Source organism: Podarcis melisellensis (assembly GCF_964234715.1).
Source record: "Podarcis melisellensis genome assembly, chromosome: 5".
NCBI classification, from domain to species: Eukaryota; Metazoa; Chordata; class Lepidosauria; order Squamata; family Lacertidae; genus Podarcis; species Podarcis melisellensis.
In genome coordinates, this window is record NC_138537.1 from 19,897,813 (window position 1) to 19,915,766 (window position 17,954).

At 39.3% G+C, this 17,954-nt stretch overlaps 2 protein-coding genes across 4 annotated transcripts in view; one reads left to right on the top strand and one right to left on the bottom strand.

The window, feature by feature from the left end:
- IFT80 (intraflagellar transport 80) overlaps positions 1–17,954 on the top strand; it is a 62,602-nt gene that overhangs the window by 17,148 nt on the left and 27,500 nt on the right. For both annotated transcript variants that reach the window (XM_081910943.1, XM_081910944.1), the window contains exons 5-8: positions 234–302; positions 7,575–7,684; positions 9,676–9,765; positions 10,646–10,783. In XM_081910943.1, coding sequence (XP_081767069.1) covers positions 234–302; positions 7,575–7,684; positions 9,676–9,765; positions 10,646–10,783 — 407 coding nt within the window. The remainder of the gene's footprint in view (positions 1–233; positions 303–7,574; positions 7,685–9,675; positions 9,766–10,645; positions 10,784–17,954) is intronic.
- LOC309369930 (putative membrane protein C3orf80 homolog) overlaps positions 13,835–17,954 on the bottom strand; it is a 50,188-nt gene continuing 46,068 nt past the window's right edge. For both annotated transcript variants that reach the window (XM_081911414.1, XM_081911413.1), the window contains one exon: positions 13,835–15,841. In XM_081911414.1, the coding sequence (XP_081767540.1) occupies positions 15,836–15,841 (6 nt within the window). In that variant the 3' untranslated portion in view covers positions 13,835–15,835. The remainder of the gene's footprint in view (positions 15,842–17,954) is intronic.

Consider the following 17,954-nt stretch of genomic DNA (forward strand, 5'->3'; position numbering starts at 1 on the left):
ATTGGAGCATGATTTATTATGGTTATTTTGGAGTGGCATAGGAATTCCAGATGAATGAGATGATGTGGCATGTGATTCCTCAGAAAATGTTAGGAAATTTTTATTGTACTGTATGCTAAATTTGTTTTTTCAGTGTAGTTAACTTAATACAATGTTAAAAATTCTGAGTGTTAAAATTGAGAATTTTAATTCAGTCATTTGCAAGGTCATTGCTAAATGTTCCTTTGTTCTAGTTGGTGAAGATGGACAAGTCAAAATATGGTCTAAGAGTGGAATGCTGAGATCAACTTTAGCACAACAAGGTAAGGTGTTTTATATCCTTCTATGTAACTGCAAAATATATATATATATATTTATATTTTTATATATATATATATATATATATATATATATATATATATATATATATATATATATATATATATATATTCCTACATTCCCAGAAGAATTAGTTGGTTCTTTAATAGCCCTGTACCACAAATTGTTGTTCGCATCTGTCTGTCTCACAAGACAATGGAGGAGTGTGCCTTTGGGGGTGATGTGAAATTGTGAGATCAGGACCACCCTGCTTGCCCACCCAGATCTTGGTAATACACACAAGATGTCAAGTTGTGGATGAGCCAAGTTTTATTGTGGACTGACATGACTTTTTATTTGACTGACATGTGGGAGGACTAATGAGCATGGCTACCCAGGTCCCACTAGGATTTACTGGCATAGGCGCCAACTCCCTGGGGCCCTGGGTGCCCAAGCATCCACAAAATTCCCCATGAAGAGGCCGGACACCCACAAATTTTGGTGCCAGGGGCATGCACGCTGCATGGCATCCACAACCCCAGGCACCCATGGTCACAGGGCCAAGCTGGCACTCCTGGAAGTTGGAATGGAGGGCATGACAAGCATCATCTGCCTGTCCCTCCTTTAATATGATGGTAATAGACTCCATTTTCCAGGGCCTTATCTCTCCATACTCAGGACATGACAAATTGCTGCACCCCTTGCTGCCTCTCCCCATTCCCAATGCCCAATAAGAGGTGTTCCTATGCTGGCTACCACTTGTAGGAACACTACAGTGGTAGCTTCCCAGCCCAGTGGCGTAGCGTGGGTTGTCAGCACCCGGGGCAAGGCAAGTACAGTGGTGCCTCGCAAGACAAAAATAATCCGTTCCGCAAGTCTCTTCGTCTAGCGGTTTTTTCGTCTTGCGAAGCAACCCTATTAGCGGTTTAGCGGCTTAGCGGCTATTAAAGGCTTAGCGGCTTAGAAAAAGGGGGGGAGCGAAAAAAATCGCAAGACTCGCAAGACATTTTTATCTTGCGAAGCAAGCCCATAGGGAAATTCGTTTTGCGAAGCACATCGAAAAACGGAAAACCCTTTCGTCTAGCGGGTTTTTCGTCTTGCGAGGCATTCGTCTTGCAGGGCACCACTGTAATTTGCGCCCCCTAACCCATGGATTTGCGCCCCCTAACCCGTGGATTTGCGCCCCCTAACCCTAACCCCCAGATGTTGCGCCCGGTGCGGCCGGCCCCCCCTGCACCCCCCACGCTACGCCACTGTCCCAGCCAGACAAATCCATGGAGTGTAAGACTGCACTGGCTTCTAGCCCTGATGGCTATGTTCCACTACTACTGTCGGAGGCAGTATGCCTCTGTATATCAGTTGCTGGGAATTACAAGTGGGGAGTCTGCTGTTGCACACATCTAGCTGACCACTGGACTAAATGGGCCTTTGGTCTAATCCAGCAGGTTTCTTACTATATTCTTATGTAAAGGGAACATTTATTGATTAATCATCTTTTCTCTTAGTAGATGAACCAATTAAGAAGGCTTTCATGCATGAATCACTTGCATGAATTTAAAATGATACCCACAAATCAGATGTGCATCCATATATGCATTGGAATATGCATATCTGAGTGTGGAGCAATACTCTCACTGGAATGTGCATCCTCATCCACATTCCAGCACATCTGTTCATACCTCTCTCTTTTTGTTAAGCACAAGAGTTATACTGAGCTTAGAATGTTTAAGAAAGCGCTTTAGCTGTTTTTATTTTGATCTGTATTTACTTAACTGCTGTGTTTTCATTCATTGTTTCTGCTGTTTATAAAAGGTCTATAGCGTGGTTTAATCTGTGATTTATATAGTCTATTTTGTTAATGTAATTTTGTACACCAACTTGTGAGTGCAGTGTACTCTGAAAGGCAGTTTTATTATTTTTACAAACAAATAGAATAAAACATAACTGAGGATATTTCACTGTGATTTGGAGCTAATGTAGTTTAAATATGCACTTTTAAGTACTTTTCAGCAAAATATTTTGTGTTCATTTTCTGTTTCATTGAAAACACCCAACTCTTCTTTACCTTTGTACATTTAGATCTTGCACTCTCTTGACATTAAGAAGTCACATGCAGCTGGGTTTGGTGAAATGTCAGACCTTTATCTCTTCCTTTCTCAAACAAAATATCTAAATTCTCTTAGCCTATGAAAGACATTTCTAACCACAGAAATAAAAGACAAAGAGATTTCAACTGTTTGAAGGAAGTTTCTATCATAAATGCAGCATGTTTTCTCATTTGCTGTGAAAACCCCCCAAGATGAGCCAACAGTACATGTTGACATTTCGTTTTCTATCAACACAGTTAATAGAATGTTTTTGCCTTATTCCTGGCAGGGTCTTGCTTTCTTCTGAAATTACACAAAAGTCTCATGTGTTCAAGCAAGCTAGCAATACTGGATATTATTCTTACCTGATATTTTTAACATTTTAGATGTATTTGTGTATTTTTGAAATGCATTATAAAAATAATTTTAGCAGAAGTTGGTGAATGTATTCAGAAGTATTTTAATTTCAAACACAGTTTTTCTGATTTCTTATTAAAATGCTCATCACTTAAATATGAGACTTAGGCCTAAAGGACAAATGGACTGAGAGACCAAAGAAGGATAGGATAGGCAAGAACGGAAGGAAAGGCAACTTTTTTAAAAAAAGTTATATTATATTTCATAGGCTTATACAAAGTAACATGGATTTTGACCTATAACACATGGTAGATTATGAACAGATACATTCGTCTAAAGACTGTATTTTTATTATAGAGTGAATTCAATAGTATTCTTCATCAATGTACTTCTGTAACAGTTTTTTTTTGGGGGGGGAGGTCAGGAATTGAATTATATATATATATATATATATATATTCTATTTCCTGTACAGCCTGTAATAGATAAAAACTTTTTTTAAAGTGCTTGTGACAAAAATTAATTATGTTACTATGAATAATTATAGTGCATAGTGGTGTTAATAGTACAATATTAAGATAAAGGTAAAGGTAAAGGTAAAGAGACGCCTGACCGTTAGGTCCAGTCATGACCGATTCTGGGGTTGTGGCGCTCATCTCGCTTTATTGGCCGAGGGAGCCGGCGTACAGCTTCCGAGTCATGTGGCCAGCATAACTAAGCTGCTTTTGGCGAACCGGAGCAGCACACGGTAACGCTGTTTACCTTCCCACCGGAGCAGTACCTATTTATCTACTTGCACTCTGACGTGCTTTCGAACTGCTAGGTTGGCAGGAGCAGGGACCGAGCAACGGGAGCTCATCCCATTGCAGGGATTCGAACCACCGACCTTCTGATCGGCAAGTCCTAGGCTCTGTGGTAACCCACAGCGCCACCCTTTTATATATTGAAGAAGACCAAAGGAGAGGAAAATAAACTACAGTTACAGTAGAATTAGAAGATGCTTGCAGTTTTAATATATTAGAGCATGAGCCATCCAAACTTAAAGCACTTTGAAGACTCATAAATTCCAAATGGAGAATTAGGCTTGTGCTCAGTAATTGATCCAGTCACTCTTCAGAGCACTTCATGTTGACTGGATCATATACACAGGGTTAGCACAATTTGGAATTGCCCTAGGTAATGAAGCAGGTTTGTTGCCCCCCACCCCCCCGGGCATGCTAGAAGGTAAGCTAGTAAAAACTAATAAATTAGTTTACCTTTCAGATAATAACACATTATGCTATTTTAGTAATCTATTTGCCCAACTCTTAAATCTAAAGGATAAAGAAAGTCACTTGAGAATATTAAATCTAGCTTGAGTCCTGATTCTTGTCTTCTGACTCTTCACAGCCTTTGCATGCTCTCATCCCAATACATAGATTTGTGGCCAGTCAAAATGCTGTCACTCATTACATGTCCCCAATGCTCCGTCATGCTGAAGAGGTTTCTTTCCAGCTTCTCTGTGAGGACCATAACATTCGAATTTGTCCCTACCATTGCCTCCCAAATACTGTGTTTCTGGCTGTTTCATTGGTTTCTCTTATTGGGTGTCTTGTTGGAATATAGTAAAGAATGAGCTCCCAATCTTTCCCACTCAAAATTCCTCCCACACAAATACTATCATCTCTGCTTTTAAAATGCATTTTTTTCTTGCCTTGTTGTTAATTTGCTACTTCTATTTTTAGTAGAATTTGTACTGATATTCTTTTATAAATTATTTGGTCCAGACTCCCACTTATAGAACTGTACAATTTCCTTATATCCTGCCTTCCCTTTCTCCACTGCCTCTCTTGTCCTCGCCACCTGCTTCTTCTGCCTGCTACCGTAGTCCTGTTTCAGCTACTAGACAGATCACTGTGGGGCTACTCCAGCTTCCTTGTTCAGCCCTGAAATGTATGTTACCCCTCTTGTGCCCTTTCAAGTCTGCAGAACAGCGCTCTGTATTTGTTCCTCATGCTGGAAAGAGCTGTGAGAGGATAAGTTAAAAGACAGCAGAAAGGGAGAATCACAGTCAAAATCTCTTCAGCACATTTGGAGGTTCTTTAAAACCACTGTAATAGAAGCTTGTGTAGAATATATATCACATATTACAAAAGCAAAGAAGTTGAAGCTTAGTTAACAAAGGAAGGTATAAAAGGGCAAGAAAACTTACTTTATGTTCCATTTTCAAAACTCAACCTTTCAGTTAATTACTAGGGCCTAATTCAGAAAATACTGTTTGAATATGGGTTCATGGGAACTAGCTGTAGCAACCAAAGCACCTTTGCCAATAAAAATAAAATAAACCAAAGCAATCTAATATTCATTGGCATCTTAATTTATTGATTGAGATGGTAATGATATCTGAAATCTGCACTCCATTGTTATAAAACCCTATATATCTGTAAATATACATGTAGCTTTCAAGCAGTGCAGATTTTACTGTTGGAATGCAGATAAGGCACATGCTAGTATCTTTTACTTTTAATCAGGCAAGTCTCACAGTATTGAAAAATATGTCAGTGCTGTCTGTTTTTAATGCGTGTGAAAGGAAGCAAAGTTTCACGGGTGGCATCTGCAGTGCACATTAAAACCCCATTACATCAACAGGATTATTCCCTGCTTTTGCTTATATATTTTTAATTTAATTAGTTTAATTAGACCTAGGCATACCAACAGACCTTTTAATCCAAATCTGTAATGATAGCTAATACTGTATATGTCAAGCACAGACCTTCTCAGCATGTGGAATGCAGCTATGTTAACTCATATAGCCAATCTCCATTCTTTATCTTTTCCTGTCTCTCTCAGTAGCAGCAGCAACCTCTACTGTACCTCTCTTAATCTTCAACACCCTTGGCTGCTGTTTGAATCATGTTTTTTTGAGCAGTCTTCTGCTAGAACTTTGCTGTTTTATAGCTTTGCTAGTGGTGGTATAGCAATGAGAGATTCTCAGAAAATGTTAGCATTGATAAAGTTTGACTTTATTCCATAAAATATAACTTGTGTTACAGTCCTAAAACTAGAGCAGGATGGGATTATAAGGATTTGGGGATATCAGTGCTATAAAGCCATATCAGAGCCTACACCAGGTCCTAAAGCTGGGACCTTGTAGATATCAAACAGAGACTAAATTTATATACCACTTCAAAATCGGTCACCTCACAGTCCCTGCAATGAGGCCATTTCTTATACCCTTGCTTGCATCTCTGGAGCCTACTTTGTCACAGCTATCCAATAAGGGTGGCACTAGCATTGCTATAGTCTAAAGCCATGGTGCTGTTTCAGTAGATTCTTATGTTTCTTGCTGTTGATAGATCTAATGCCAACTTGCAGGATCTAAACAAACTCCAGATGGAGTGATGCAGGTCGTGCAATAACCCTGATCCTCTGTCAGAACTATCAATTCTGATCTGGTTCTTTGATATGAGGAACAAGAAACAGCCTGCTGCTAATCCCTGCTATTTGCTCAGCTCCTCCTTCCTGCCCTTCCTGCTCTGCTTCGATCCTGTACAGACATAAACTTTGACATACATCAACACTGAGTTTGGTTATTCCCCTCCAGGTACTCTGAATTAGTCTGATGTGCTGTCTTTTTAAGGACTGAAATTGCTGCCAGCTGGAGCCAGTTGGACTCTTTATGTTTGAACTCATTAGCCCACTGGTGATACATACGTAACAATAACTAAAGTCCTAAAATCTAAAGACAATATCCAAATCTGCTCATCTTCTTTCAGAAAGGACCTCTGCTCACACAACATGACTTCCTCTGCTCCCCTCCTTCTGCACATGTGGAGGGGTGCAGGAGGGAGGAGAGAAAAGGGAAATCCGCTAGCACAACATTGGATTTCTCGTTAATATTCCATTGAAAACCCTAACCATTTCCATAAGAAGCCACCCCAGATAGAAACACCTTCCAATAGAGGCTTATGCTTTGTAAAGTCTTCAGGAAAAGAGAATTCCCTGTGTGTCATTGCTTTCTTAACCTATTGGCCTGCTAACCTCCAAGTGCCTTTTGGCAAGCAGGAACGCATCTCACTAGTTGGTGCCCATGGGCCTGTTTGTAAGTGGTTTGTAAGTTTACAACAACAGTTGGGGTTATTGGTTTGTTATGTTCTTCTTTTTATTATGTATTTTGTGCTTTTATCTTGTATTTTTATTCTGTGAACCTCCCAGTTCAATAAATAAATAATAGATGCATGCCACAGTAGCTGACCTTGGTTACAACTTCCATCCATTTTTAACAGTACAGTCTCTGTAAATTTGCCTTTTTAAAACAGATCAGATATCAGTGCTAGAAAATATTGGGCCTTACTCAGCAAGTTAGCAGGATTTCTTACTAATATACAGTGTTTTTTCCTTTAAAAATATTTTTTTAGGGGTACTCTCATTTACCTTGTTGTTTAGTCGTCTTAGTTGTGTTCCACTCTCCGTGACCCCATGAACCAGAGCATGCCTTGGAAACTCTCACTTTCTTCTCAAAGCTTCTCCTTTTTATGTCCATGGAGTTTTCTTGGCAAAATGCTGGAGTGGTTTGCCAGTTCCTTCTCCAGGTGGATCACATTTAGTCTAAGCTCTTGGCTATGACCTGTCCATCTTGGATGACACTGCACGGCATAGCTCATAGCTTCAAGACCCTTCACCACGACAAAGCAGTGATCCATGAAGAGGATTTACCTACTCATATTCAAATACTGCCCCTCAATGAGGCCAAACTTAGATTCACAAAATATTTAGGGGTATGCGTACCCCTGCGTACCCGCTGCTAATATATCCTTACTTCTTTTCTCTCTCCCTTTCTTGGGCTTTTCTACAGGCACACCGATATATTCAGTAGCATGGGGTCCTGATTCTGAAAAGATTCTTTATACATCAGGAAAGCAGTTGATTATCAAACCACTTCAACCAAATGCTAAAGTTCTGCAGGTAACCGTTACTGTAATGTGAAATGGGATTTAGCCTTTCATACTGCAGGATATTTATATTTATATATATTTATATAAAATATTTATATAATAAAAAACTGTGTGTGTATCAGAAGTGGCTGGGTAACCCCAGCCAGATGGTTGGGGTATAAATAATAAAATTATTATTATGTTACTATTTTGGCAGGAACATTGTCATTCACAACAGTGTTAAGGACTAACTCACCAGTGTGGGTATAGAGAATACAGTACTTTCATATATGCAAGTTCATGTGTGGAACAGAGCCTCAGTATCCACATTACAACTATTATTATTTATTCAGTTTACATACCAACCTTTATCAGAAGATCCCAGGGCTGTATACAATATAAAAAGCACATTACAGAAGATAAAAACATAATAAAAAACATACTGACAGACAGCATAATAATGACATAGTCATCATAATAACTGTCCACTCCCCCACAGGCCATAGATTATTTAATAGCCATAGGCCAGGGTAAAGAGGAATGTTTTTGCCTGGCACCAGATAGTTCAAGGCAGTTGTTGTAATCCTGTGAAATAAATGGGCATTCTCTTCACATGGTGCTATAATTCTAATTACGCTTCTTAAAAGGTGATGCAACTGTTTGTATGTACACATAACACTTCTACTTTCCTTAACAGAGGTTGCACAATCACTCATTAAAACCACAGTTAAGCATTACAGGGGATCAATGTTAACTGCAATTAAGGCTAACCAGACTTAGCCAGAATTTGAAATAAGTTTAGAAACTGTGGTTGAAAGTGGTGCTGATGTAATGCTTAATCATGATTGAGGAGGCTGGGGAGAAAGAGCACAAAATCTTGCAACCCAGTCCTGATTGTTTAAGCACAGTTAATCAGTGATGAATGTTAAGTGTGCACCAGCACAGCATTTTAACAGGACTGACACCTAAAAGTGCATATAGTCCTAAACATTGGAACACATGTGGATTGATAACTATTCACCCTACATTGCAGAACTTAGGCCATTTAAAAATATATATATATCCAAAAAGTACACAGTGGGTGAACATTTAACTTTTATCTATCCAAATGCTTTTAAATAGATTGTGCAACCTAACTTAGAGAGAGCTCTGTTGCAAAAGTAATATATGACTATATCAGTTTATTGTATATATAGTTAGTTTATTTAATCTTAGCTGTCCTCAAATGACATGACCTTTAAAAGCTTTGTTTTTAAAACAACTTATCAATTATGCTGCTGTCCCCCCCCCAAATATGGTTGAAATGGCTTGCCAGCCTAAAACTGCAACCTGTTAATATTTAGAATTGTATGCAGTATAGTGTTAAGTTAGGTCACTTAGTGGTCTGCTTGTTCTGCTGGCAAAATGTTTTACACCAGCAGAAAGTTGTTGTGAAAGAGAATGGATAAGCAGGTTGCTTTGTTGTACAATAGATTATGTAATCATTGTACATTGATTTTCCGATAGAGCAATGGTTGCATTGGACTCCCTTGTTGCGCTGTATTAAAACTCACCTGTCCTCCAGCACAAGAGACCTTGTGCTAGCAGACAGAGGACACTGGATATGTTGCTGGGCCAGTGTTAGATTTTCTGGATCCATTTCAATTGGGGTTTAGTCCCAGTTTTGGCACAGGAACTGCTTTGGAATGCTTTCCCCAGGGAGGTGTTCTTGGTGCTTTCCTTACGTATCTTTAGGCACAAGGAGAAAATGTTTCTCTTTAACCACACCTATGGTGATTAACTTTCTATGGGCTTTTAAATGTGTTTGTGGGAGTTATTGGTTTGTTCTTGTTTCTATTATGTATTTTGTGTTCTCATTTTGTATTTTTGTATTTTGATCTTCAGATGAAGGGCAGCATACAAATTTAATGAATGATAATAGAATTTACATCTTGCAATTGTAGCTGTTTGTAATATACAAATAATAACATCCTCCTGATTTGTTTTTTTAAAAGTTTATTTCAATTCTATTTTCTTCTACAGTGGAAAGCTCATGATGGAATTATTCTAAAAGTTGATTGGAACTCGGTCAATGATCTTATTCTATCAGCTGGTGAAGATTGCAAATACAAGGTATGTATTATTTTCAACAACAAAAATGCAGTGAAGTAAAAGAGTTTGTTATTCAGAACACATTCCTTTAAATGTCTTTTATTCTTCAGAATAAATATATCAGCCAACCTTATTTATGGCTAAATATTTTTAAAGTACTGCTTATGCCTGCCCACACTAGTCTGCTAGAACAAAAATTATTTTCATAGAAGAACAGCGAGGTAAGAGTGATTGCATCATAAAAAACTAAATAGATTGGTAAATCAAAACTGTAATATAGATATAGATATTACTAAATTAGATCCATTAATTCTAATCAGTCTATTATGAGTAGAACTTAGTTGGATATAACCCATATTACCTCAGTCTGCCCATACTGAGCAAGCCAAATGACCTTTTTACTTGGATCACATAGTGTTCCAAGGATCTCATGCTGTGTAACTGGTCCAAAGACGGAAATGCCTGTCCACATACTCTAAATAAGGTGTGGGGTAAGGTGACTCTTTGAAGGAATGAACTTCAGAATATCAAACTGGGGGCATGGAATACTGATGATGAGATACATAAAATATTTGAGCAGACCTGGTACTACTCTTGGTTTCCCCCATGTCAATTACTTCAGTAGTACCCCCAGCCACACATACCCAAGCTATCCCATTATTTATGAACCTTAATCCATTGTAGTATGTAGAGCAAAGGGACAGATCTGGACAGATCCTCCACTTGGAGAGTGGATATAAAGGGTGGGAGTGGAGAAAGGACTGGAAATAGCCATTGCTCCCATTTTGGGTAATATCCAAGAAATGTCATGTAGTTCTGAAACATGATTTGTATTTGGAAAACAAGTAAGACTCCTTTGAAATATGATGTCATTAACAACGATCTTTTAATGGTTTTATAGGTGTGGGATAGCTATGGTCGTCTATTGTATAGTTCACAGTCGCATGAGTATCCTATCACTTCTGTTGCTTGGGCTCTGGATGGGGAGTTATTTGCTGTGGGGTCCTTTCATACCTTACGACTTTGCGATAAAACTGGGGTAAGTAACTGATGATTTGAGAATAACTCTTGTTTTGGGGTGTCTGTTCAGTGGGGTATCTTTATAAATTATTTCCTGGTGTGCTTAGTGGATTCACTTTTAGAAAAGAATGCTGTATACATTAAAAATCTAAACTTTATAAAATTGGACCATAACTTAGAATTTTTAATGTATATTCTATATATTTGTTTACTTAGTAGTAAAGAAGAATAGTAAATAAAATTCACTGGTACATCTTATATTTCCAATTTAAATTTTTTCATTCAAAGGATTTTCATCTTTTCATTATGCTATGTGATTAATAAGCAGTCTTATTCCCCTGTCAACATACAACACTTCCAAGAGATCTGCACTGGTTACTTATTTGCTACTGGGCCATGTTTGAGGTATTACTATTGGTATATAAAGCCTTAGCCACTTGGAATCAGTTTACTTGAGGCATCACTTTACCCCATCCGTGCCTACTTGACTGCTTCAGTATGCGCAACTGGCCCTGTTTCAGGGTGCCACATAATACCCATTCTGCACTTCAAAGAAATCTAGTGTGGCAGAAATTACAATTAAAAGGTCCCTTCCTATTGACATCAGGCAAGTGCCTTCACTGTACCCTTTCTGGTGCCGGCTTAGAGCAAATTTATTTAGGCAAGTCTATCCAGGCATGTAGAAGTTACAAATGTGCTATTTCTTTTTAGCTACTATTGATTTTAATAATCATTTTAATAGCTGCTTTTAAGTTATTATTTTAATGTTTTGTTTTATATTTATCTCTTAAAGTTGATGGCTCATTTCAGGGCAGGTTTTGAATGTGCTTTGTGGTGGAGAAGGACACCTCTTTTCAAGCAGGAACGAGGAACTGATCGAAATACCTATTAGACTGAGTAGTGGATGAAATGCCCACAAATGAAATGTGCCTATTCAGGATTCCGGCTGATAAGCGGGAATATGCTGGTAGTGATTGCCCATGTTGCAAGGTGGGAGCAGGCTTCCGTTCTTAATGGGGTTGTCATATCCCAGAGGCTAATATAGCATTGAGAGGAATTTGAGTTCCTTGCGGGCAGGGATCACTTCATAGCACTACATAAAGTGCTACCAGCTTCTTTTCAGCCTCTGGTAATCTGATTACTCCACTGAGATTGCCACCCTCCCTGTGGGCTGTGAATGACATGGGTCTGAGGTGTAATTGCACACACGTGCTCCTTGACTCTGCACAGAAGTGCTGAATTAGGCTTCGGATTTCTATTCATGTTTCACTCACATTTCTAGAACTGTTTTGAACAATGTTACTCTCTTTCCTCTTGCTACTTATGCCCAAGAGCTCAAAATGTGTCCAAGTTGACATTTAAATCAAAAGGGGAAAATGTGCTGCAAATGATCATTCACATCGCTTCACATATATAGCAAATTAGAAACAGATATTAAATGTAGTTAATAAGGAAGTTTGGAAATTATCATTTTCCTCTGAATCTGAAAATCTATTATAAATCATAGCTTCAAGGTCTATTCATCACTAATTTATTTTTACTTCTAAAATACTTCTTAGTCAACTAAGAAGGTGGGATATTTAGTTTTACATTTTTAAACTTTCATCTCATTTAATGTTTTTGCTTTATTTCTGGCTAGAAAAAAAGGATAAATGGCTATTTCTGATTTAGGTTGACTAAGGTTCTCTGGCAAAATAGTATTGTTTAGAGTTTTTCAATCATAATCTTTTCAGACCAGAAAGTATGCTGTTCATAAAATAAGCTGCGATTTTGTGCCAAAATAATTGATTTTCCAAAGACAGTGTTTGCAGCTGAAGCATTAAAGTAGGTAAATTGCTAATCAATCATGAAGACTAGTTCTTGTTACAGTGATTCACATCTGCCATAGTATATTCTATTTATCATAGTTAAATATAATTATAAAGAGTGAAATAGGGTACTGGCATGGGAGGGAGCTAAGTTTGTAACAGTAGGGTTACCATCCCTTTCAACACCTTACCACTCCATGAAAGGGTCTTATGCTAGTGTAACTTTAGTATGCAATAGTCTGGTATTAAAGTGTTTTATACTGAAATATAAAAAATGCTACATAAATTTTTATGTTGGCTTTTTAAAAGAAAACTTTCTAATACATAACATTTTTTATATGATTCACATCTCCCGGTTTCATACATTTCTCTCTTGTCCTCTCTCACTCCATTCCACACTCACTTGTCCTTTAATACTTCCTTCCTCTTCTGCTTCCTCTCAATCTTTGTCTCCTACTTCTCTGTTCTGCATACACTATTCATGGTGAGGATTCACAGCCACAAAAGAAAGACAATATAGGTGCTTTACATCTCAATTATGAACATTATTAAAGTAAAGGTAAAGGTACCCCTGCCCGTACGGGCCAGTCTTGACAGACTCTGGGGTTGTGCGCCCATCTCACTTAAGAGGCCAGGGGCCAGCGCTGTCCGGAGACACTTCCGGGTCACATGGCCAGTGTGACATCGCTGCTCTGGCGAGCCAGAGCTGCACACGGAAACGCCGTTTACCTTCCCGCTGGTAAGCGGTCCCTATTTATCTACTTGCACCCGGAGGTGCTTTCGAACTGCTAGGTTGGCAGGCGCTGGGACCGAGCAGCGGGAGCGCACCCCGCAGCAGGGATTCGAACCGCCGACCTTTCGATCAGCAAGTCCTAGGCGCTGAGGCTTTAACCCACAGCGCCACCTGTGTCCCCATGAACATTATTAGCAGATGATAAATCACGTTGCACTAGTATTTTACAGTCCAGAAGTTGACTTTCATTTCACAACAGCTTGTGACTTCTAGTCCTTCCTCAAACAACTGTTATCATATTGGCACCTGTTGTACAGCTGTCATATTTTGAGTGGTGCCTTAATTTTCCTTGACAAAGCAGTGTGCCACCACCTATTACCTAGCCTGACCCAGATTATGAATATAGGAATCCATGATTCATCAGTCACTTAGAAATAATAATGACAATTGTAGAATAAGATGAAGAAGAGTTTAGGGTAGGTTAGTGGATTACCATGTAAAATAGGGCTAGTCTGTGGGCCAGTCACTGTCTCTTTTCCTAACCTACTTCACAAGATTCTTGTGAAATAAGAGGGGGAATCCATATATACCACATCGAGCTCCTTGAAGGAAGGGTGGGAGGTATACTTGTAACACATACATTGTTGATAATGCAATAGATAATTGAAGAATATGTTTGAAAGTAACACTAGCCCAGTTAGAACATAATGCTAAACCATGGTTTGCACAACATCAGTGACAAGGAATGAACATGAGCAAAGCTTTAAAATGAATCATTCTCAGAGATGTGAAGGCCTGGAAAAAAACTGGAAAAATCAACCCACCCAATTTTCCACACACACCCCCCGCCGCAATTTTCCTGGGAAAAATTGAAAGAATGGGAAAATGGGGGGAGTTTGGGTACCCCCCCATTTTTCCTGTTTTTTCCTGGGCTTTCACATCTCTAATCCTCTCCTCCCATGCAGCTGTGAGAAGGACTTTGCCAGTGTTTAGTTTCATGTTCCCCTAATCTTGACTTGTTGCATAGGAACCAGGGATCATGGTTTATTTCAAACTAGTCAGTTTCAAAATAAGCAAACTTCAAACCATGAGTTATGAAGCTGGCTTGTTTAACTAACCAGAGTTTCTGATAAACCACAATCTCTGGTTTATATGCAACAACAAGTCAAGATTAGGGGAAAGTGAAGCTAAATGCTGGCAAAATCCTTCTCCGGTCTACGCAGGAGGTGGAGAAGGTAGGGGGAGTATGTGAGCCCAAGGCTTTGCTTGGGCTCATTCCAGCTCATGCATGTAGTGCTAAATAGTGGTTTAGTGGTATGTGAGAACATGGCAAATGAGTCAGAAACTTTTCCCCAAAATCTGTCATGACAAAGCCATAATCTGAATAACTTCTCTGTATGCATTGTTCACACTCGTAGGCTTACTAATTTCAGACTGCAATCTTATTCATATTTACTTGGGGGTGAGCCATGTAGAAAACAGCAGCATTTACTTCTAGTAGAGCTTAATAGGATTTCAAATTACTACATTTTCAAATTGTAAATTATTTGCAACTCAAGATGTGGCCTGCTGAATTCAGTTACACTTCTTAGAATTCAGTTACAGCCTCGAAGAGTGTTCTTTAAATTAAACCTCATTTCTTATTTAATTGAGGCACCCGCCCTGTGGAACACCCTCCCAGCAGATGTCAAAGAGATAAACAACTACCTGACATTTAGAAGACATCTGAAGGCAGCCCTGTTTAGGGAAGTTTTTAATGTGTGGCCTTTTAATGTATTTTTAATCTTTGTTGGAAGCCGCCCAGAGTGGCTGGGGTACGAATAAATTATTATTATTATTATTATTATTATTATTATTATTATTATTATTATTTTAACTCCATTGAAAATCTGAGAGAATACTTTGTAATACAACAGTATAGAGTTTATGCTGGATTTCAGGAAGAATCCTCTTCACACATGAAAATTTCATTCAAGGGGGGTGGAGAATGGGGGGGGGGAGCTGCACACCTGTACTTGTTAATAACCTAACCCAGCAGCTGTGAAGTAATGGGCTAGGAGCTGATCAACCAATCAGCTTCTGGTTTATTGCAATATCACTGCCTCGTGAAGACCAACATCTTGGGTCAGGGCATTACCAGCACTCCACGCATCAGCATTGGTGGCCACATGCTTGAGGTGGTGGACTATTCTGTCTACCTGGGCTCCACCATAACCAGCATACTTTCCATTGACACTGAGCTGGAAAAGTGTAGGTAAGGCAGCTATGGCAATAGCTCTCTCCAAAAGGGTATTGGAGAATGTTATACTTGCCAGGAATGACATCTAAATCCATATGTTCTGTGTCCGGAAGATTTTGGGCATCACATGGCAGGGTAGAGTTTCAAAAAAAGATGTGCTCTATCATACCCACATTCCCAGTATGTTGGCACTTCTGTCTCAGCGACATCTACGTTGGCTTAGCCATGCCCACAGAATGGAAGATGGCAGGGTCCCCAAGGATGTGCTCTACAGGGAGCTGGCTTCAGGCATCAGACCTGTTGGCAAACCAACTCTGCATTACAAAGATGTCTGCAAGCGTGGCATGAAGACTGGCAACATGAACCCTGCTGTGTGGGAGCCCCTTGCAGACAATCTCAGTGCTTGGAGACAGTCAGGTTGTGTATCCACAACAGTGACCAGAGGAGGAATGACCACTGGAAGGGAGCGCAGAGAGAAGAAACACCATGGTGCATCTGTAACAGCGAAACCAGATGCCTTCATCTGCCCCAGCTGTAACAATCCCATATTGGTCTCTACAGCCACAACAGGCGCTGTAACTCCAACAGTTTGACCTCAGTGGCACACTCTTTCATAGTCTTTTGAGACTGATGAATAGCAACAACTGGATTAGCTTGGAAGGGGCAGAGGGTGGTGGCTGCAGCTGTGCTACCAGTTGGAGCAGGGGCATGTGGTAGAGGGTGCTTGGAGGAGGGCATTTCGAAATAGCAGCACTGGTGGACCCTGTTGGAGTTTATGGGTGCTGGCAAATGTTTCATAATGTCGGGTGAAAGGAAGCCGAATCTGGTCCACTTGAAGGATTTCAAAAGCCATTGTTGGTCATTGCCTTCATACGGATCCACCAAAATAGTACAAACCAATAAGCAAGCTTTCAGGTTCCCAGAACTGTTCATTAATCAATTAGTCTGGATACTCAGCTTTCCTCCACTCCGCTCCCATTTTGCTACCTTAATGGTGAAACCCCAAATTCTGCATTTAGTCATAGCCTTAAGATAGACTCTGAGGAGGAGACTGCAGACTAAGTAAAAGCATCACTTGTTGCAAACCCTGATGTTAGTTACTCCCAAACATTTTTCAGCCACTGTGTCATACATTCAAGCTATTAATGGAAAAAGTCCCCTACTCCACTCTTTCAACAATTATAGGCAAAGTGAGAGTTCTAATCCATGGTATTGTTTATGAGTCCATGGTTATTGTAATGAGAATCCATGGTTATTGTAATGAGAGAAGAAACACAAACTTTACAGAGACTTTTCTTAATCATTTGTAAGTTCATCTATTACAGAACACACAGCATAAAATATTGAAGTTAAGTCTGTTTACAGAAAAATACTTTAAAATGGGACTTTCTTCCTACAGAGGAATGGGGAGGGGATTAACAGTAGCTAAAGCCAGATACTATCTATTCCTTTACAGCTGGCAGGAATAATTTATGAGGCTTGCCTCCTTCGTTTTTGCTGCTTCATGCAATTTTTTTCCTTGACTTAAATATAAATAGCTCCTAAAGAATTAGCCATGCTGGTGCTGAGAGAGAAGAGAGAATGAGTCACATAACCAGTGTGATAGTGTTTGAAGAGAACCAGACCTGGCTTTCTGGTCAACACAGACATTTTTATTGTGTCTGATGTAATGGAGCTGAATCAGCGAATTGCTCCCTCGAGAGCCATCAGGAGATATACATATCATTAACCCTTCTACAGCATATGCAACTAGTTACAAAGCATAATTTAATTAAATACGCTAACAAATACTCTTTTGCTTCCATCTCTTTTTTGCTTTTCATCTGTTCCTTTATGTGTGTGTGTGTGTGTGTGTGTGTGTGTGTGTGCCACTTTTACAGTAGTACTGCTTAGAAACAGACTTCAGTTAAAATGTCATGCAATTTCATGAAAAGCAACAACACCCAGTATTAGAATTAACTTTGGTAGGTGCTCTTAACATTTGTGCCAGGCATAGATTATGTTCAAAGCCAAACACACTTCTACATATAATACAAAAAACAGTTGCATTTTCTATGTCCCTGGTTTTTAAAATGCTAAGTGTCTGAAGAAAAGACCAGTGCCTGACGCCTGTGACTATTCATACATACCTTGTGGGTGACTTCCTGTGGGTTTGTATGCCTGCTTTGACACTGTTGGTCATGTCGCATTACTCTTACACAGAAATAGAAATCAGGAAGGACTGAGGCCTTCTAATATTCCCCCACCCCCGCAGTTACAGAAAATGAATCACAAGAGAGGACCCCTTTCTCAGTGCCCCAGAGAATGAAAGAAACATTTATATAATCATAAAGAACATTATAAGCCACAGTCAGTACGAGTGCACACACACATATACATGATTTTTTGTTGTTACAATCATTTAGTCAAT